This window comes from Chelmon rostratus, chromosome 12 (assembly GCF_017976325.1).
Source record: "Chelmon rostratus isolate fCheRos1 chromosome 12, fCheRos1.pri, whole genome shotgun sequence".
In the NCBI taxonomy this organism is placed as follows: Eukaryota; Metazoa; Chordata; class Actinopteri; order Chaetodontiformes; family Chaetodontidae; genus Chelmon; species Chelmon rostratus.
The window spans coordinates 7,441,974-7,458,285 of record NC_055669.1 but is presented as its reverse complement, the minus strand read 5'-3'; the positions used below and the strand labels follow the sequence as shown (position 1 = coordinate 7,458,285).

The window sequence follows — 16,312 nt, the reverse complement described above, 5'->3', positions numbered from 1 at the left end:
GATCATAACGATGCCATTTAAGACACCGGAGTGATCCAATGAAAACCCACCGTTTTATGTTCACTGCGGCGCCCACTTCAAACATTACACAGGAGCATGATGTCAAATGGTCTCGGGTAATTTGGCTCAATCATGTAGCTGTCTATTCGAAGCATGTAAAAATAAATACGACTGATGTTAAACAATATCTTCATCTTCGCTTGGGATATTCATACATTTTAAACAGCCAGCACAGTAAGGCAGATGCTGGGAGGACATGTGAGTTTATTACAGCATAAAAACCTAAAGCAGGAAGGGGATACGGTTATTAGTTTATTGTAGACTACTGCCACTTAAAAGAGTCATCAAATAATTCCTATTTCCTGAAAACTGACACATTAAATCCAGAATATGTAGCTTTTGAAAGAGGAAATGACCCAATCTTCTTCTTTCGAATGCAAAAAGTTGAATTCATGAGGTTGGTTTATCAGCGCTTGTGCAGCTGGAAATGATTGGCTGATCAGCGCAGTCAGAGTGAACCAACACAGATCAGCTCGAGGCAGTAGATCCAAAACAATGAGCTGAAAGACACTAAGAGGCTTTCATAGAGCTGTGAAGTGCTGGCTGATAATTCTCCCAGCATTCTTGCTAGATGTTTGGCCCTTTGGACGGACCTGGAGTTAGTGAACGTCCAACACACACACACACACACACACAGTGCCAAACTATCCAAACAAGAAGAGATATATATCCTTCCATGGTGTTTTTTACAGGTCTCCTGGCTGCTGAATGTAGGCGTGTTCCCTGCTAATATCAACAGTCGAGCCGGTGAACACATCACAGAGGGACAGGAGTAAATGGTGTGTGATAGCATGTAGCGTTCTCCGGCCGCTGCTGCGGAATGTGAGCGAGGAATTTACTGCACCTACCGGGGATGCTTCTGCTCCATGTGTTTTTCAGCTTTGAAAGCATTGAAACTCAACCTCCCCACTGATACCGCTGAATTATGAACAGGGACGAGGGTTATGGAGTCCTTTAATATGTTTAACGGTTGAACAAGTGCTGCTCGGACGTGAGCCATAGCCTTCAAAAGCTTCAGCTGGGCGCAGGAAAAAACGCTTTTTATCTCATGTGTTTGCTTAAAGGTTATTAAGTTATGATTGTGTGTGGCGAAGTCATCGCTGTAGATTCAAACAGCCTTACGTAAGAGTGTTTGGATGTCAGGAGGAAAAACATACGTGGCTGACGGCTGGAGCTGAACCCCAGCGTCTTTGAACGCTGGGCCCGGTGCCCACACGTTGTCATATAGTTACACCAATGACGGTGCAAAGCTTCAGTCAGACTCAGACAAACATGAGCATTAGGGTTGGATCGCCCCTGCTCACGCCGCAGACAGTGTCAAAGATGCACAGCCCTGACACACTTTCTGACTCAAAGATCTGTCAGCTGCACGTGCAGCACTGGCTGAGGATTATACAGGCGGGGATCGATTTCATTTTCCAGTATTTGTGTTGACTTCATTATGAGCCAATTTGTACTGAAACCCATTTCAACTCAGCAGGATTCACTGCCCAACACAAGGCACAGTTTGGTGGTTTTGCTGGTTATTAGCAAGCGTGTAATTACACTCATAAATTTCCAGAATCCCCTGGTAAAACATCTATTATTTGCTGACACGATTTTTAGCAGAACCGCAACAGATTCAAATGCCTCATGTAGAAAATATGAGAGCATGTCAGACTGCTCAGCGCAGGCTGCAGCCGCACCAGGCAACATCTCACTAGTAAATCTAATAACCGCATCTGCTGATATTCTTGCATGTGCAGTGTTTTTCATATGCTGGGGTGCTGCTTTGCAAGCTTCTCCTCACACAGCTCTCCGGAGAAGCGATTGGACGGCGGGAGAGCCAATAGGCGGCGGAGCAGCAGGTTATTTGAACTCTCCTCGCACAGCTCAACGAAACCAGACAACATCCTCTGACTCTTTTCAAACATTATTCTCCCAAGGAGTCGGTCATCATCAAGTCTGCTCCTGCAGGCACAGAAAGAAGAGCAAGGAGCACTTTTTGACTCTTTTTTTAAAATCTTAACCAGCTTTACATAAAGTGTATCCGGGATGGGAACCTGCTGCTTCTATTCACGTCTGGAAGTCTACTGATGCACCTGTTGATTGAGGGGAACTCTCTCGTGTTTAACAATGAACAAAGTCGGTGTGATGAAGTCTGACGCGCTGCTTCGTTTGGAGGACGACAGGAGAGCAGAGGAGAGGAGCAGACTGGGCTGTGTAGACTTACCTCAGAGCAGTTTAACAGACGGGGAGAACGCAGACCTGCTGCGATGCCAGGACGCCACTGAAAACAGCTCTCCCCTCAAGTACAGAAGATATGGGTACGCCCTTTTTGTCGCAGTTGGAAATACTGTTTATATGGCATGCTGAAGAGTTAAAAGGTCCTATTTTGTGTTGCAGTTGTAATATGTGTCTTAATGCAGATTGTACTTAAAAAGCAGTATTTCAAAGTTTGATTTAAAATCTACCTGACATTATGTCATGCTAAAATGTTTTTTCATCTGCCTTCACATGCACAGCTTAATAGATGTTTGCAGTTCTTTACACATGGGAGATACAGACAGAAACATTTCAGCATCGAGTTTCATGTGCGAACGTTACAGAGGGGATTGCAGGTGGTCTTCGTGAATCTATGAGGCACCTTCTAATTCCTCCAGGTCTCGTCTGGGTGGGGTCAAAGTTCGCCACAAGAGACAGGTGCTGCAGGACATGGCCCGCCCGCTGAAACATTGGCTGTACAAGCACCGGGACAACCCCTACCCCACCAAGACGGAGAAGGTCCTGCTGGCCCTGGGCTCACACATGACACTAGTGCAGGTGAGAGACGAGCTCCTGGAAGAAAGCAGCACGGTGGGCCGAAGAAAAGTGCTACGGGGATGTGCTGATGTTGAATTCTGCGAGTTTAAATGCTTTGCCGCTCATCTGTTCAGGTTTCAAACTGGTTTGCGAATGCCCGGCGGAGGCTGAAGAACACGGTGAGGCAGCCAGACCTGAGCTGGGCGCTGAGGATCAAACTGTACAATAAATACATCCAAGGAAACGCTGAGCGGCTGAGCGTGTGCAGTGATGACACCGAGTCAGATGGTACGAGCTGCAGTATTTAGCTTTATTACTCGTTTTTTTAATAGATGGAATTGTGAAAAAAAAGACTGGATCTAAAAACTTTGCCATCTGAAACTGTTGTTTTTATCATCAATCATAGCATCTTATGTATACGTATGAATCAGAACAACATGCGTAAGTCACAGCTTTGTTTCCTTTACTACAGATGAAGAATGTCCCTTACAGACATCTATCAGCAAATCAGACTTTGGCAGGTCATCTTCCCACAAGAGCGTGCTGCAGAAACAGGGCAGCGTCCTCGCCATGGCGGACTCCGCCAACAGTGACGACAGCACGTCGCCTCCGTCCAAGTACAAGAGCAGCTTACTGAATCGCTATCTGAACGACACCCTGCGGCACATGATGGCAGCGAAGGCCGATGGCGTCACCGCGGCCCGCAAGAGGAGGAGCCACTCGGAGTCCTTCAGCTCCAACGAATGCGATCGGGACGTCGTCTCCCCGGCGTCGTCCTACGAAACCGAGGCCAACTTTGTCTACCACATGGGTGAGAGACGTCGGCTTTTGTCACTGTGCAGGACAATATTTCACATGAAAGCAGTAAGATGATTGGAGGGCTGTGCTTTAACACTAAATCTGCACTCAGACTGTAGCACTTGAAAAACACATTATGCACAAAACCATGACAAGTTAAGCAATCGGAAAAGCGATGCCAACAGAAATCATTAAAGCATCTTCCTTTTTAATTGTAGATTTACGTTGAGTGTGAGGTAAAATGACACTTTAACTACCCTGCTTCCCCTCAGTTCATTTTTAACACACCACAGTGTGCAGTAAAATAAGAACAGACCGAACAGAAACTTCCATATGGCTCCTCAGAGCTCCCTGACATTAATAAATCTCTGGCATTCCACTGAAAGTCAGAAGCTCTGCGAGATTCAATTAGAAAGTTAGAGTGAAATTGGGAGGGAGTTTGACACCTGGGTGCCCTTTCAGACCTATAGGGATCACAGCACACTGACAACCCTCAAATCCGCTAAGGTACAGGAGCCAAAGCCTTTACAAACATTACTAATAAAGACTCATGCAGACGCTGAAATCCCTCATTTTAAAATTGGATGGGGCTCGTGCTGGCTGCCGCTGCACACCACAAATATCATTTCCATATACTAGAATGTGCCATTTGTTCCGCTTCAGCTTCTTGCCATGGTGGAAATGTCCAGTCCAGTCTCAAGGACAATTACAGAATGTCTGAGACTTTATTCTTCCCAGGGTGAGAAATGGAAACCTCGGCCAAACGTAGGGAAGGAGCAGCCCGTCAGCGACGCGCTGAAGACGTCTCGTAGAGCGACTGTCAGAGCCGCTGCTCGGCCGTGAGACGAGGCGCAGCGAGATCACGAACATCCGTTTGGCTGTTCCCATCGCTGCTCGACTCTTGCGTGGTTTGGCAGGCTGCCTCTCCCAAGTGCTGCTTTTCGACTCAAAATCAATCTAAATTTACATTATATCACAAGAGCCGTGAAAAGATTTTTGTAACCAGTTCTACTTTTTAGCATCTCTCGTAAGTTTCGCCCTAAAATTAAACAAAAAATGCTTTAAGTTCCTTTTATATTGTTTTTGAAGCACTTTCCTGGCAAACATTAAATCCTGGTCCCAGCCCAAAGGTTATTTAATGGATATTTTTATAGTCTGTGACAAGGCTTAATCTGTATCCGGGAAACTCAAACCTCAAACTGCCCTACAGATTGGTAATTTAATAATTATTAGGATAATTCATCATTTTAACAGGCTTGTTGTGTATATCTAAAGAAGCAGGGAACCAGTGAAATGGTACACTATATCTTATAAAGTGTATGGAATTGCTTAAATTAAATATGGCAGCCTACAATTTTGCAAACATTGACTGGAAACAAGAGGAGACAGCAAGCCTGATTCTGTCCAAAGGTTGCAAAATCCACCTCACAGCACCTCGGAAGTTCACTAATTAACACTTTATATCTAGGTTCTTTAATCCTGTCAAGGTGTTTGACGGGTAAGATTACCTTTGGACGGACCCAGGCTAGCTGTTTGCCCCTTTTTTCCGTCTTTATGCTATGCTAAGCTAACGCTGGCTGGCTGATATTCAGTGTGCAGGCACGAGAGTGATCTCAATCTTCTCATCTCGCCCGGGGTCAGCAAGCAAAGGAGCGTGTTTCCCAAAATGTTGAACTATTCCATCAAGCATGTTATTGCTCTCTTACTTCAAGTCGTATTTCTTTTGGAGCATCTGGGGGGTTCCTGATGTCATCGCACACTATGTGGGCAGCGCTGCTGAAATGTTTGTGCAAACTTTTAATGCATCCCTGCTGGTCATATTAAGGGTGTTTGCAGCCCAGTTCGGCTCCTCTGCGGAGGTGAAGTGGAAAGTCAAGCTGCCAGATTCATGACAGGCACTGACACCATTAACACGTTTATACTCCGCCCGGGAGACGGCTAAAACAGTAAACCTCACTAAACCTCAAGTGATGGACTAATAGGTGATGCCACTAAACAGTGTCTGACAAGGACACTTAAAACGTATCAGTCTGAATCCCACAGACAGTAAAAGTCTGCTGGAATAGTATGTTAGTGATGTTGCTATTGACTGGACAGAAATGTGAGGATGCTTACGCCACATAATATGGTACTCGCATCAGCTTATATATTTCCCTTAAAAAGGCCGGAGAGCAATAAATGTGACCAGCATCATGTTTTATTGGACGCAGAGCGGCGAAAAACATACCTGGACAAACGCCTCGCTGCGTTTTCCACCCATTCTGTTTCAAATAAAAACATGCACGCTGCGAGGGGAGCCTCTTATTCGCAAACACATCGAGGAAGTGAGGTGTTCCAGTGTTTTCTCAGAGCGCGCTCGTTTCCCAGCGTGGATCCCAATGACACACCTGTGAGACGACGGGAAGTCACAGACCGTGGCCGGGAGGGGAGGAAGAACATCCAAGACTTAAATCAGCTCATGCTGACATTATTTCATCATGAGTGGGTTACATAAGACAGGATCGATGGTTGTAATAGAAATACCATAATATGCACAAAAATTCTGCTTTTAATTCAAATTCAAATGCACCTTTTCACTTTGTGTCTTGAGTGAGATGAGATCGATACCGCTCGCATCTGTCCATTAAACATAAAGCTAGAGCCAGGAGACAGTTAGCTTAGCTTAGCACACAGAGCTAGCCCGGCTCAGTCTAAACATAAAATATCTGTCTATCAACACCTCTAAACATCACTAATTAACACGTTCATCTCAGCTGTTCATAATTTGAGGGTTTTATGGAAGTTTTTGCATTTTAGTTTTTGTGCAGATGAAAAAGTGGGATAGGTAGGCTACTGTTTAATGAGCTTTACTGGTGCTGGTATATATGAATATGAATATTGGTCAAACTCTGTTTTTAGTGTTTATTATGCTAAGCTAAGCTAACCAGCGGCTGGCTGTAACTTCATATTTGCCGTACAGACTTAAGAGTACTATAGATCTTCTCATTGAACTCTCTGCAAGAGAGTTAATATTGGTGTTTCCCAAAATGTGGTACTTTTCCTCATTATTAAATGAATACAGTCAGACGTAAGCTCTTATATGAAACTGCACACCGGTGGCTCCTCGTTAAGAGTGCGTACCATTTATTAAGGCTGAGTCCTTACTGTAGCGGCTCCAGGTCGCTCCCTCTCCTCCGCCTTTCCTGACTCTCTCCAGCTGTCACTATCTAAATAAAACAGAAATCCTGAAACATATCTAAAAATAATTAAAAATAATTATATCAAAAAGAAGTCAGCAGCTTCATTACCCCTGTAAAATGTTGTTGTACCTGATCCCTGCTGTAAATGTGAGACTCACCAGAGCTAAAAAAAAAAAAAAAAAAGGGTTATTTTTTTCTTGGTAATAAATACAACAGAGGTACTGGAGTATTTTCTTGGCAAAACATGTCATGGCTAAAGAGAAAAAATGCTCAGGGACGTTCAGTAGCAAAAAGCATAAAACGGTAAAATGATTTACTATCAATAAGTAGTTGCTCTTGGCTCCGGCCTGGCTAAAGAAATCAGAGACGGGGATGTTTCGGGCTGTTAGCATTGAAAGACTGTGTTTCACAGCGGGCCTCTAATTTCCCTGTCTATAGCTCTCTGAAGAAAAAAATTGACCAGCTTCTATCTGCTCCAATAAAAAAAGGCAATATTCCAAAACTGAAATGGAAAATATGTTCTACATATAACGCACGCTTATGCACAGACCACAAACAGAAGTTGCACAAGTAGTATAATATTTCTCCAAAGTCCTATTTATCCCCTTCCTGCTTCGTAAACAGATACTGTCGTTTAATTTCAGGACATTGTGAAATAAAGACTGATCCTTGCTTCTCCCACAGATAGGTTGGGCTTCTCGGGTATTCATTTATATAATCTCCATAAACAGATATCTGCACGTGAAGGCACAATCTGTTGGCAAGGGACAAGATTCTGGTCTCAGAACCATATTGACCAATCAGGTTTGAGTGGGCTTCGGTAGCCTGCAGGTAAACGGTGCATGTGGAGAGCAAAAGAGGTGGATTGCATTGGCCGAAATGAAACATAGTGCGAAAACAGTTTATCTTTTTGTTAACTTTTGCATTCATATGCAGATATCTGTTATAGAAGTTAACCAAAATATCGTCTTTGTGTCTCAAGTTGTTTATCAGACTATAAACTGTGACTATTTTCACAACCACCAGCTACATACTAAGGACAAATGCAGTTTACAGTATGTTACTGCTTCAGTCAAACTGGGTGCCTTTTCGCAAAAATTGTTGACTGACAGCATTTTTGTTTGTGTTAACGCCCATGCTGGTTTGGTCATAGCCACCCCCGCAGGCACTCGTGGAGCTTCTCAACTCTGAAAACATTGGAACACTTTTTCGATTCGTCATCAATTTGTGTAAAATTGCCAATATTCGATTTCTCGCCTCAAAAATTCTCATAAGTGAAGCTAGTGATGAAATATCATACGAAAATTGTAAAAGCTTCCAGCACTTTGCATTGTGGGACAGAGTAGGCGAGATAGACTGGTCCAACGCATACCGGAGATTTTTTTCCAATCAGTACGACATCCAGGTATTTTTGGCAGACTGCTGATTTAGCCTTCATTTGCATGCTGCTTGCTACATGCTACGTTTTGGCCAAATCAGCACATACTGCTAGTAGATTGTTTCGAATACAACCAATGATCAGCACGTAGAAGAGGAAGTGTTGGCCCAGAGATCCGTTATCCATTTTCTGAATACCTGCAGGCTCAGGCCCTGGAATGTTGCCTGTTGCCCCTTCATAATGTTTTTTCCTAAGACGGCAACTTAATGACCCACTCTAGTCTGCCTCTGATTGGCCAACCCTAATCAATCATCACTGCTCAAAGGCAACAAGTACAAGCCAATCAGAAGCAGAGTAGGGTGGGTCATCACCATTTTACAGAAAACAAAGGCCAAATAATTGACAGATGATAGCCAATGAGTTCCCAGACTGTCATTCATAAGACACTCCCCTGGCCAAGGCGCTCAGGCCACAAAAAGATAGAGATGTGCATAGACAGCTTTTGGAAAAGTTACGACACAGAGTGGACCAACTTCACAGGTGCTCGCAGAGCTGGAAACCTAAAAACACTGCGTCAGTCCACATGACACGTTGCAGATATCAGATTTTCTTCCCTCCCAAAAGCTCAAGAGAAACTGCGTTGCATTTGTTTTGGCCGGAGCAGCTGAGCACAGGCAGACTGCGAGCACTTAACTGAGTCCAGAGAGACATAATAGACAAGTAGTAACTGAATACATAGATGCATTAATGCTCAGAGATGCACACACTTGCTTTTGGAAGCACCTTCACGTGCAGAAACACACAGTAAAACCCACACACATGCACAATGCTCACACACATGCTCCAAATTAAAAACTCCCAAACATTAATACCATGTATCACTAACATACGGACGCGAAGCCCAATCCAACGTTTGTTTGCAATTTCACTGCTATCAAGTAAAGTGATTCATGGCATGTTTAGGTGAGTCTTTTTCTTCTCTGTTGCAGATACAATGGACTATACTTCAACTAAATGTGACAGGTAAGTGTAATCATTCGCTGCTCGATCTGCAATCAAATCAACTGTTGCACTTTTCAACTCTCAGCAACGTGAAATGTAATACTATTTATAATCCCTCTTGGAGGTTGTTCTTGAAATTGAACCACCGCCTCTAATTCATCCATATTATTCTGGCTTTATTTCTGATTTGGACTTTTGGACAAATTGCTCTTCAGATGATTCTTTTTCCGGATTAATTCGGGAAAGAGGTGAGATGACAGTTCATAATCCACTTCATTTACAGACGATTTTCTTTAATTTCACAGGGACCAGCAGCAGGGCCGAGGCCAGCAGAGGCGGGTCGATCAGGGCTGGAGGGAGATCCACGCCGCTGTGGCTCTGACCAGCTTGGCCCAGGGACAGAGCCGCACGGCGGACCAGAGCGGCGGAACCGTGCCCGGCGCCAGCACGGGCCAGAGCTGCGCCCGAGAGCCCTTCTCGCTCACGAGGACCACTTTCATAGACAGGATGTGTGTCACGGCACCCTCCTCCACCCCGAGGCAGAGCTGCACCGCGGGGCCCGCTCTCACCAGCCGCATCATCCAGAAGTCCTCTCACATCTCCGAGGTTCAGACTGTTAACGTGGCCCTGGCAAACAGCGTGTAGGCATTAAACTCGAGCATCTGGTCGAAGCGCATCGCTCCATATGGGAAAACCAGATGCTTAAGTGCCTTGCAATATATGTACAGTCTCTGTTATTTTGTAATGCTGATAAACTTTGACATTTTCAAACACTTTTACATTGTAAAATGGAAAAACTGTCCTAATGCAGTTGAATATTTTTTACTGTTTTTGCCATGTTTCTAATGTCTTCCTATTGCCGCCTGTTGCAGTAAGTTATATTAACTTCCATGAGACTGGATTATCATCCAACGCTGAAGTCTGACAGCAGCTATTTGAATAAACCCAATGTGAAATCTCTTGCGCAGTCGTTTGCTTTAAATCACTGCTTTGCAGCGGCTGAAGATGCAGAGTTGTGCTTTACCGAGCTGCATTTAGTGGTCGTTTCCCTGTGTGCAATTGTGGTGTTTCACCATATCCTTTCAAATGGCTTTAGAAAAGCTTGTGATGCGGGCAGACGGATGGCATCCTGTCCTGAGCAGGGAGACAGTTGTTCGGGCAGAGCACTGAGGTCAAAGGTCGTCTGGATACACTGAAGGCTGAAAACTGAAGGCTGAAAACTCACAAGGGACATGTTGTGGTTTTCTGATTCAAAGATAAAGCAGCTATTATTAATATTCTTTGCATTAATGGGCCCAATGAATCACTCATAGCGATGAATTCTGCTTTTTCGTGTTTTTTAGCTTCTTGTTTTGGTTTTCTGGCCTCTCTGGCCGCTCTCATGGCATCGTTATCGGCCACAACAGGCAGCTTTAACAGTCAAAGTTAGCAGCTAGCCAGCGACACAGAGCATTTAGAAGCTAGCTAAAGAGGCAGATAGCTTCCTCATGAGTTAGTTAGCTTAGTGGAGATGAAAAACAGGAGCTAAAAGTTGAGTGAATGTGGCGCTTTCATTCGTCAGGTCACCATGAACACGACGCCAAATGAACGCTAACGTTGCTCTACGTCGGCTATACGTGTATATCAGCTACTGCTAGCTAACAAGTTCCCTTATCACCATAATAAGTGATGGCAGTGTTGTGTTCGTAGCTCGTTCTCACTGCCAGCTAACACAGGTTCAGCTTATTGGAAGAGTTTTTGATGAAATTGTGAACGTATTCTAATGAAATAATGAGGCAAGTTGCTCACAAATACAATCTGATGTCTGTCTGAGGGGCAAAATCCTGTTTTTTTGTATTTTCAAACATTTTCATGATAGCTGAGACGCGCAGCTGTCATCTGTTTTCGGTGTTAAATCACAACACGAGCGCCAAATGAGATCTCAGGAGTTTCCTGACCTCAATATGGCATCAACTGCCAAAAGCATTATGTTATTGGAAATACAGAGAACATGATAAGCCTCGGGGGAACGTCTGGTACCCTGCCACCGAGGAGGCTTGTGGGGAGCGTCCTGCTCCGTCTGGGGACATCCTGACACCAAACATAAGCTTGTAATCACACTCCGTCTTCTGGGACCATTTCACAAAACATGATTAACAGGGTTTTTCCACTCGCGTCCCGGTTTCGCTCTGCTTTTTGACATTTTGTGCTCGTACGTGCTTGTCTTGCATGTGCGACAGGCTAGTCATCAACAAAGTATGGTGGAAAGAGCACCTCATTCCTGTTTCCACTGTAAACCTGCTTTTGATTAGGCGGGCTTCTACACAACATGGAAATTAAAACGCTCTTCTCAAATGGCAATTAAACAATAATTAGGCAATGTGGCGACATCTTGAGGTTGTCATTTATTTCAGTTTGAAATAATACAAACATTACTGGACCGCAGCCCAAGCAAATGCCATTCAATGTTAAGGCAGATATTAAGTTAACATATTGCTGAATATGATTCTAGGTGCACAGCAAAAGCAGGAAAAAGTACAGGGATAGAGGGGAGGAAAGGTCAACAAGATGCTAAATAAGAAAAGAGGAATCCAAACAAATAGCAACATTACATTAAAGGTCTTAGGAATGCTCTCATACAATGATCTGTGAGAAATGCCTTCAAAAAGTCATTGGGATATTATATATAGACCACAACACACAGGAACTGAAAAAAAAAAACAAGCTTACAGGGTCAAACTGAGACTAAATGACATTTTGCCAGAGAAGACAGGCAAATAAAATGAACTCAACTTAGTAAAAGAGCAAGAGCTCTTAATACTGTAAACCTTAGACTTGTAGCTGTGGAAGTTACGGTCCAGATCAGACATGCAAAGAAAAAGAGGGCTGGTTGCAGAAAAACCTAAAAGACACGTCTTGGATTCCTCCATGAAAAAAGAAGACATACAGGAAATCAGTTCATTTGAGAGCCTCTATACATACGTACATAGAATTTGATTGACATCACCCTAAAACGAATAATCATCAGATTAACAGCAAAAATGAAGTGATGTCAGTAACTGGGGTCCATTGTGAAATGTCTTACTCGGCATTCACAGTGTTCTGGTGCATAATGACAGACGGTAAATGGAGGCCAACACACGCTCAGCACAACAAGTCTCTCCCACCACTGCTCTCAATCCAAGTGATGTGTCACGTATGAAATAAAGCCTGCAAACATACGTGTTGCGGAACATTTTCGGACGTTAACTTTGCAGCTACGCAGAAGTCGACATTCGCAGCTCACAGACCATAAGCAGGGAAATAAACTTTTCCTGGAAGAGAGGAACTGATGAGACTTCTGTGCTGATTAAAACGAATCATTTAGAGTCACATTTGACAAGCTCTGTTCTCTAACCTACAAATTGGTTCATGTTATAGGCACTACACTATTAACCTGATGCCTTAATGTACAGCGAAATCACTGTTGCCGATAAGATAAATTCAGACCAGACGCACTCGTATGACGTACACTTGGCATGGTCTTGTCCATTAAAACTGCCTTAGACAACAGGCTATTTTTGCATGATCCTTTCATTCATGTTTTAAACAGAAAGTAGTGACATGTGAGAGATGACGGTTGAAAAAGGAAGTGTGCAAACAGCAAAGTCCTTTAGACCAACAGAACTACTCCAACAACAAACTTTTAAAGCACTCATCCAGCTCCACCTCTCCTCCTCCCTCTCTATTCCTCTCTGTCTCTGGTCCGTAGTCGTTCCCATCAGGTTGGTGCTTTTTGGTTCTGTCCCAGTTTCAGGGTATGGAGCAGTATCCTCCACATGCCCTGCCGCCGCCCTGCTCATGCTCCCTCAGTTGGAGCTTCTGACCCTGGTTTTCACTCTCCCAGAGCCCTGGAGTCTGGAGGATCTTCTCCACAAGCTCCTCAAAGGCACACTGGACGCCATCTTTGGTCTTTGCACTGGCCTCTGTACAGAGGAAAGCACAAAGGAGAGAGCGTTACCAAGATTTATGAGATTAAAAAAAAACCTAGTACAGCACAAAAAAAGAGAAGAAAAAACTCTACATCAGCTTTTAAATACAGAACAGAGCAAAACATCTGTCTTTTTATAAGACAGCTAAACTAATGATATAGCTTTCAAAATATCCACATGTTGACAAACATGACATATGAAGTATGAAATGACTTCATTTAAGAAGCAGCAGACATCCAGTAGGATGAAGACATCCTCACAGCGGATTAGATCCACGACTTCTTCTAGCCCAGCCCTTTTCGAAACCCCTTAATTTAGCCGTTCTAAAATGGAAACTCCACAGAAACGTTAACCTAATTTCCCAGAGAGGGGCAGATTGGAGATGAGAATCGGGAACACGTGTAGACATGGATCCGATAAATGAAAGCCCGCTAGATTTTAATCATAATGCAGTTCTGCTGGAGCGGCCGCGTCTTTCAGCGCAGATCTTACGGCGCAGACTCCAAAATGTCAGAGCAGTGTAAACAATGCAACAAACCCAATGTCAATGCATGACTTACTGAGTGATGTCTTGACTGGTTCCAACTATGCAATTACAGTTCTGACTTTTGAGGACAGTATGGTATGTTTTAATGGCTCTAAGTTCCATTTTATGGCTCTATTACTTTCAATGACCATGTCTGACATCTGACTACATCTGATTTTACTCTAGCGTGGACGCTTACCAATAAACAGCATCGAGTGTTTCCGAGCAAATTTCAGCCCCTCGTTTCTGTCCACTTCATGGTCGTCCTGAAAACCAGACAGACAAGTGTTTAAGCATCATGCACAATAAAAATGTGTCACCCATGGCTGATGAGCATATTTATAAGACACTTATTTCTGGTGTTGTGTGATTTTCATGTTTTTAAATTGATAATGCGAGCAGCACGGATAAAGCCATTGTATACATTAAAGCCATTATTCTGTCTTTATACTGCATATCTTGCTCATAAAGGACCAAAAATCCATGATCTTGCACTGTGCGTGTCAAACTGACACAAGCTACAGACTCACCTTATCAATTTTGTTCCCAACAAGCATTTTTACGATGTCGTTGCGCGTTGTGTAGGTTTCCAACTCATTCAGCCAGTTTTCAAGCTTCGTAAAAGTGTCACGCTTTGTGACATCATAGACTGTCAAAAGCATGCAAACAGAGAAAAAGAGTGAAAGGGAATATTTTATAGAAGTTCAATAACGTCTTCCTAAATTTAAAATTGCAAATATCTGATGGCTGTTGATTTTAGTAGGAACATGCAGCTGATGCTGAAAGTGACTTGTATTGACTCCCACAGTATGATTCACTTCAATGTTTTTGTAAAATTACAAGCAATAAGCATGAAGTTGGAAACAGTATGTGTGTGACCCTGGAAGCATGCTGCGTAAATAAAGTGCGATGACAGGCAGAGAGCTGCCAATTATTTCACTGGAAAGAGAAATTTGCCTCTAAGGCGGGTATTGAACGTGTTATGTGTCACTGTTTACCAAGTATGACTCCCTGCGCACCACGGTAGTAGCTCGGCGTCAGAGTGCGAAACCTTTCCTGTCCAGCTGTGTCCTGCAAAAGCAAAAACACTCAAGATCAACGGCAGCAAAGGCCTCCAAACCTTTAAGACAAGCAGGTCCGCTCACCAAGTCCCAGCATTCCGACTTACAGGCTCTGACTTTGACATGTGTTCCAGATAAGACTGCAGGGCCTCAGGACCTGCTATTACCACCACGTATTTTATATAAATGATCTTATTGATCCACTTCTATCCAGTTTGACAGAACAACAAACAATTAATCTATTTAAAAATAAGGACATTCAGTCAACATGCAACATGAGCCTTGCACCTGCCCTCAGTCACAAAGTATTGTACTCTTCCTCATTAAGTATTCTGAGCCCTGGCATCCTCCTGCAAAAACACATTTTTGTTAAGAAGACAAATAATAAAGTCTGTGGGAGTTCTGTGTTTAGGGCGTAGGTTATGGCCTCCCCGTGTATGGTGTGTTTTCATTGGTCATTGGGACTAGGCCACTTAATGCCTTGTGAAAGGAAGCTTTATCTGGTTTCCAGTTTCTTTCTGTGACTCTGGCTGTGCAATGTCGCCATCTTGTGGAGAAGCCATGTAGTTCATGATGTTTTTACTGACATGACAAATAATCTGTAGACAATGGCTTAGTGACCTCAGTCTTACCCATATGGCGAGCTTTGCTCTGTTCCCATCTATTGCGAGTGTCTTTACTTTGAAATCCACACCTGATTAGTCATGAGAGAGAGAAAGAGAGGAAAGAGAAAGGGCTTTAAACGATCTGTTTTAAATAGTAGTCGTTTCCATAAGTCTGTGTATATGTATGTCTGTGTATGAGTGAGTCAGACCTATCGTCGCTGACTGCTCTGGATCGAAGGTATCATCTGTGAACCTGAGGAGGAGGCTGTGAGGGAAAATACAGATAACATGGAAATAAGCAGGGCACACAGTACAATGGGCCTTTGTGAGTTGACTAAAAGCTCTATCAGCCGTCCCCTCAGTTACAGGATCATCACAACAACTGTACAGTGTTAGTGTTGACAACAGTCCGAGGCTGTTATCTCTAATCAGCTAACAAAATACCAGTAGGTTAAAAGGTTTTACAGCAGCCTGCGGAAGTAGACGTTATTTGTCACGGAACAGTCAACTTGTCAACAGTAAAGTATTTGGTCTAAACTGGTAGAAAAGGACAACAACACTACCAGCTAACTGTAGCAACAGCTGCTGAGCAGCGGGTAATAAACTTACATAACAAGAAGAATGTCAACATTCAGAACAGGCTAGCTAATAAGCTACACGCAGGGACAAACCTGGACTTCCCGACGCCACTTTCGCCAATTATCAACAGCTTCAGGGTCGTCAGCACGTCCTCGTCCATATTCTTGTAGGAGCTGGTTTGATTTCTACTTAGCGAAGCTTTTCTCGATAATTTCCACTTGTTTTCAGGGCAGCAGGCGGCTAGCAGCTCCGGTGACAGCCTGCTGTTCACGCAACTTCCGCCCAGCCCGCAACGCGTGACGTCAGGGACGTTCACGGCATCGATATATGAAGTACATATCTGGGCTCGTGAGGTTGAAAATAAAATAAAATAAAATAAAATAAAATAAGTGT

The 16,312-nt window shown here is 43.6% G+C and overlaps 1 protein-coding gene and 1 pseudogene across 1 annotated transcript; one reads left to right on the top strand and one right to left on the bottom strand.

The window, feature by feature from the left end:
• Positions 1 to 2,135: 2,135 nt before the first annotated feature.
• Positions 2,136 to 9,843, top strand: LOC121614955 (annotated as a pseudogene).
• A 1,720-nt stretch (positions 9,844 to 11,563) lies between these two features.
• Positions 11,564 to 16,196, bottom strand: LOC121614956 (ras-related protein Rab-18-B). The gene is made up of 7 exons (XM_041949060.1): positions 16,012 to 16,196; positions 15,550 to 15,605; positions 15,368 to 15,429; positions 14,673 to 14,745; positions 14,205 to 14,323; positions 13,874 to 13,940; positions 11,564 to 13,142 (listed from the first exon to the last, which is right to left on the bottom strand). The coding sequence occupies exons 1-7, from the start codon at positions 16,077 to 16,079 to the stop codon at positions 12,970 to 12,972; spliced, it is 618 nt and encodes a 205-aa protein (XP_041804994.1). The 5' UTR covers positions 16,080 to 16,196; the 3' UTR covers positions 11,564 to 12,969.
• Positions 16,197 to 16,312: the final 116 nt, after the last annotated feature.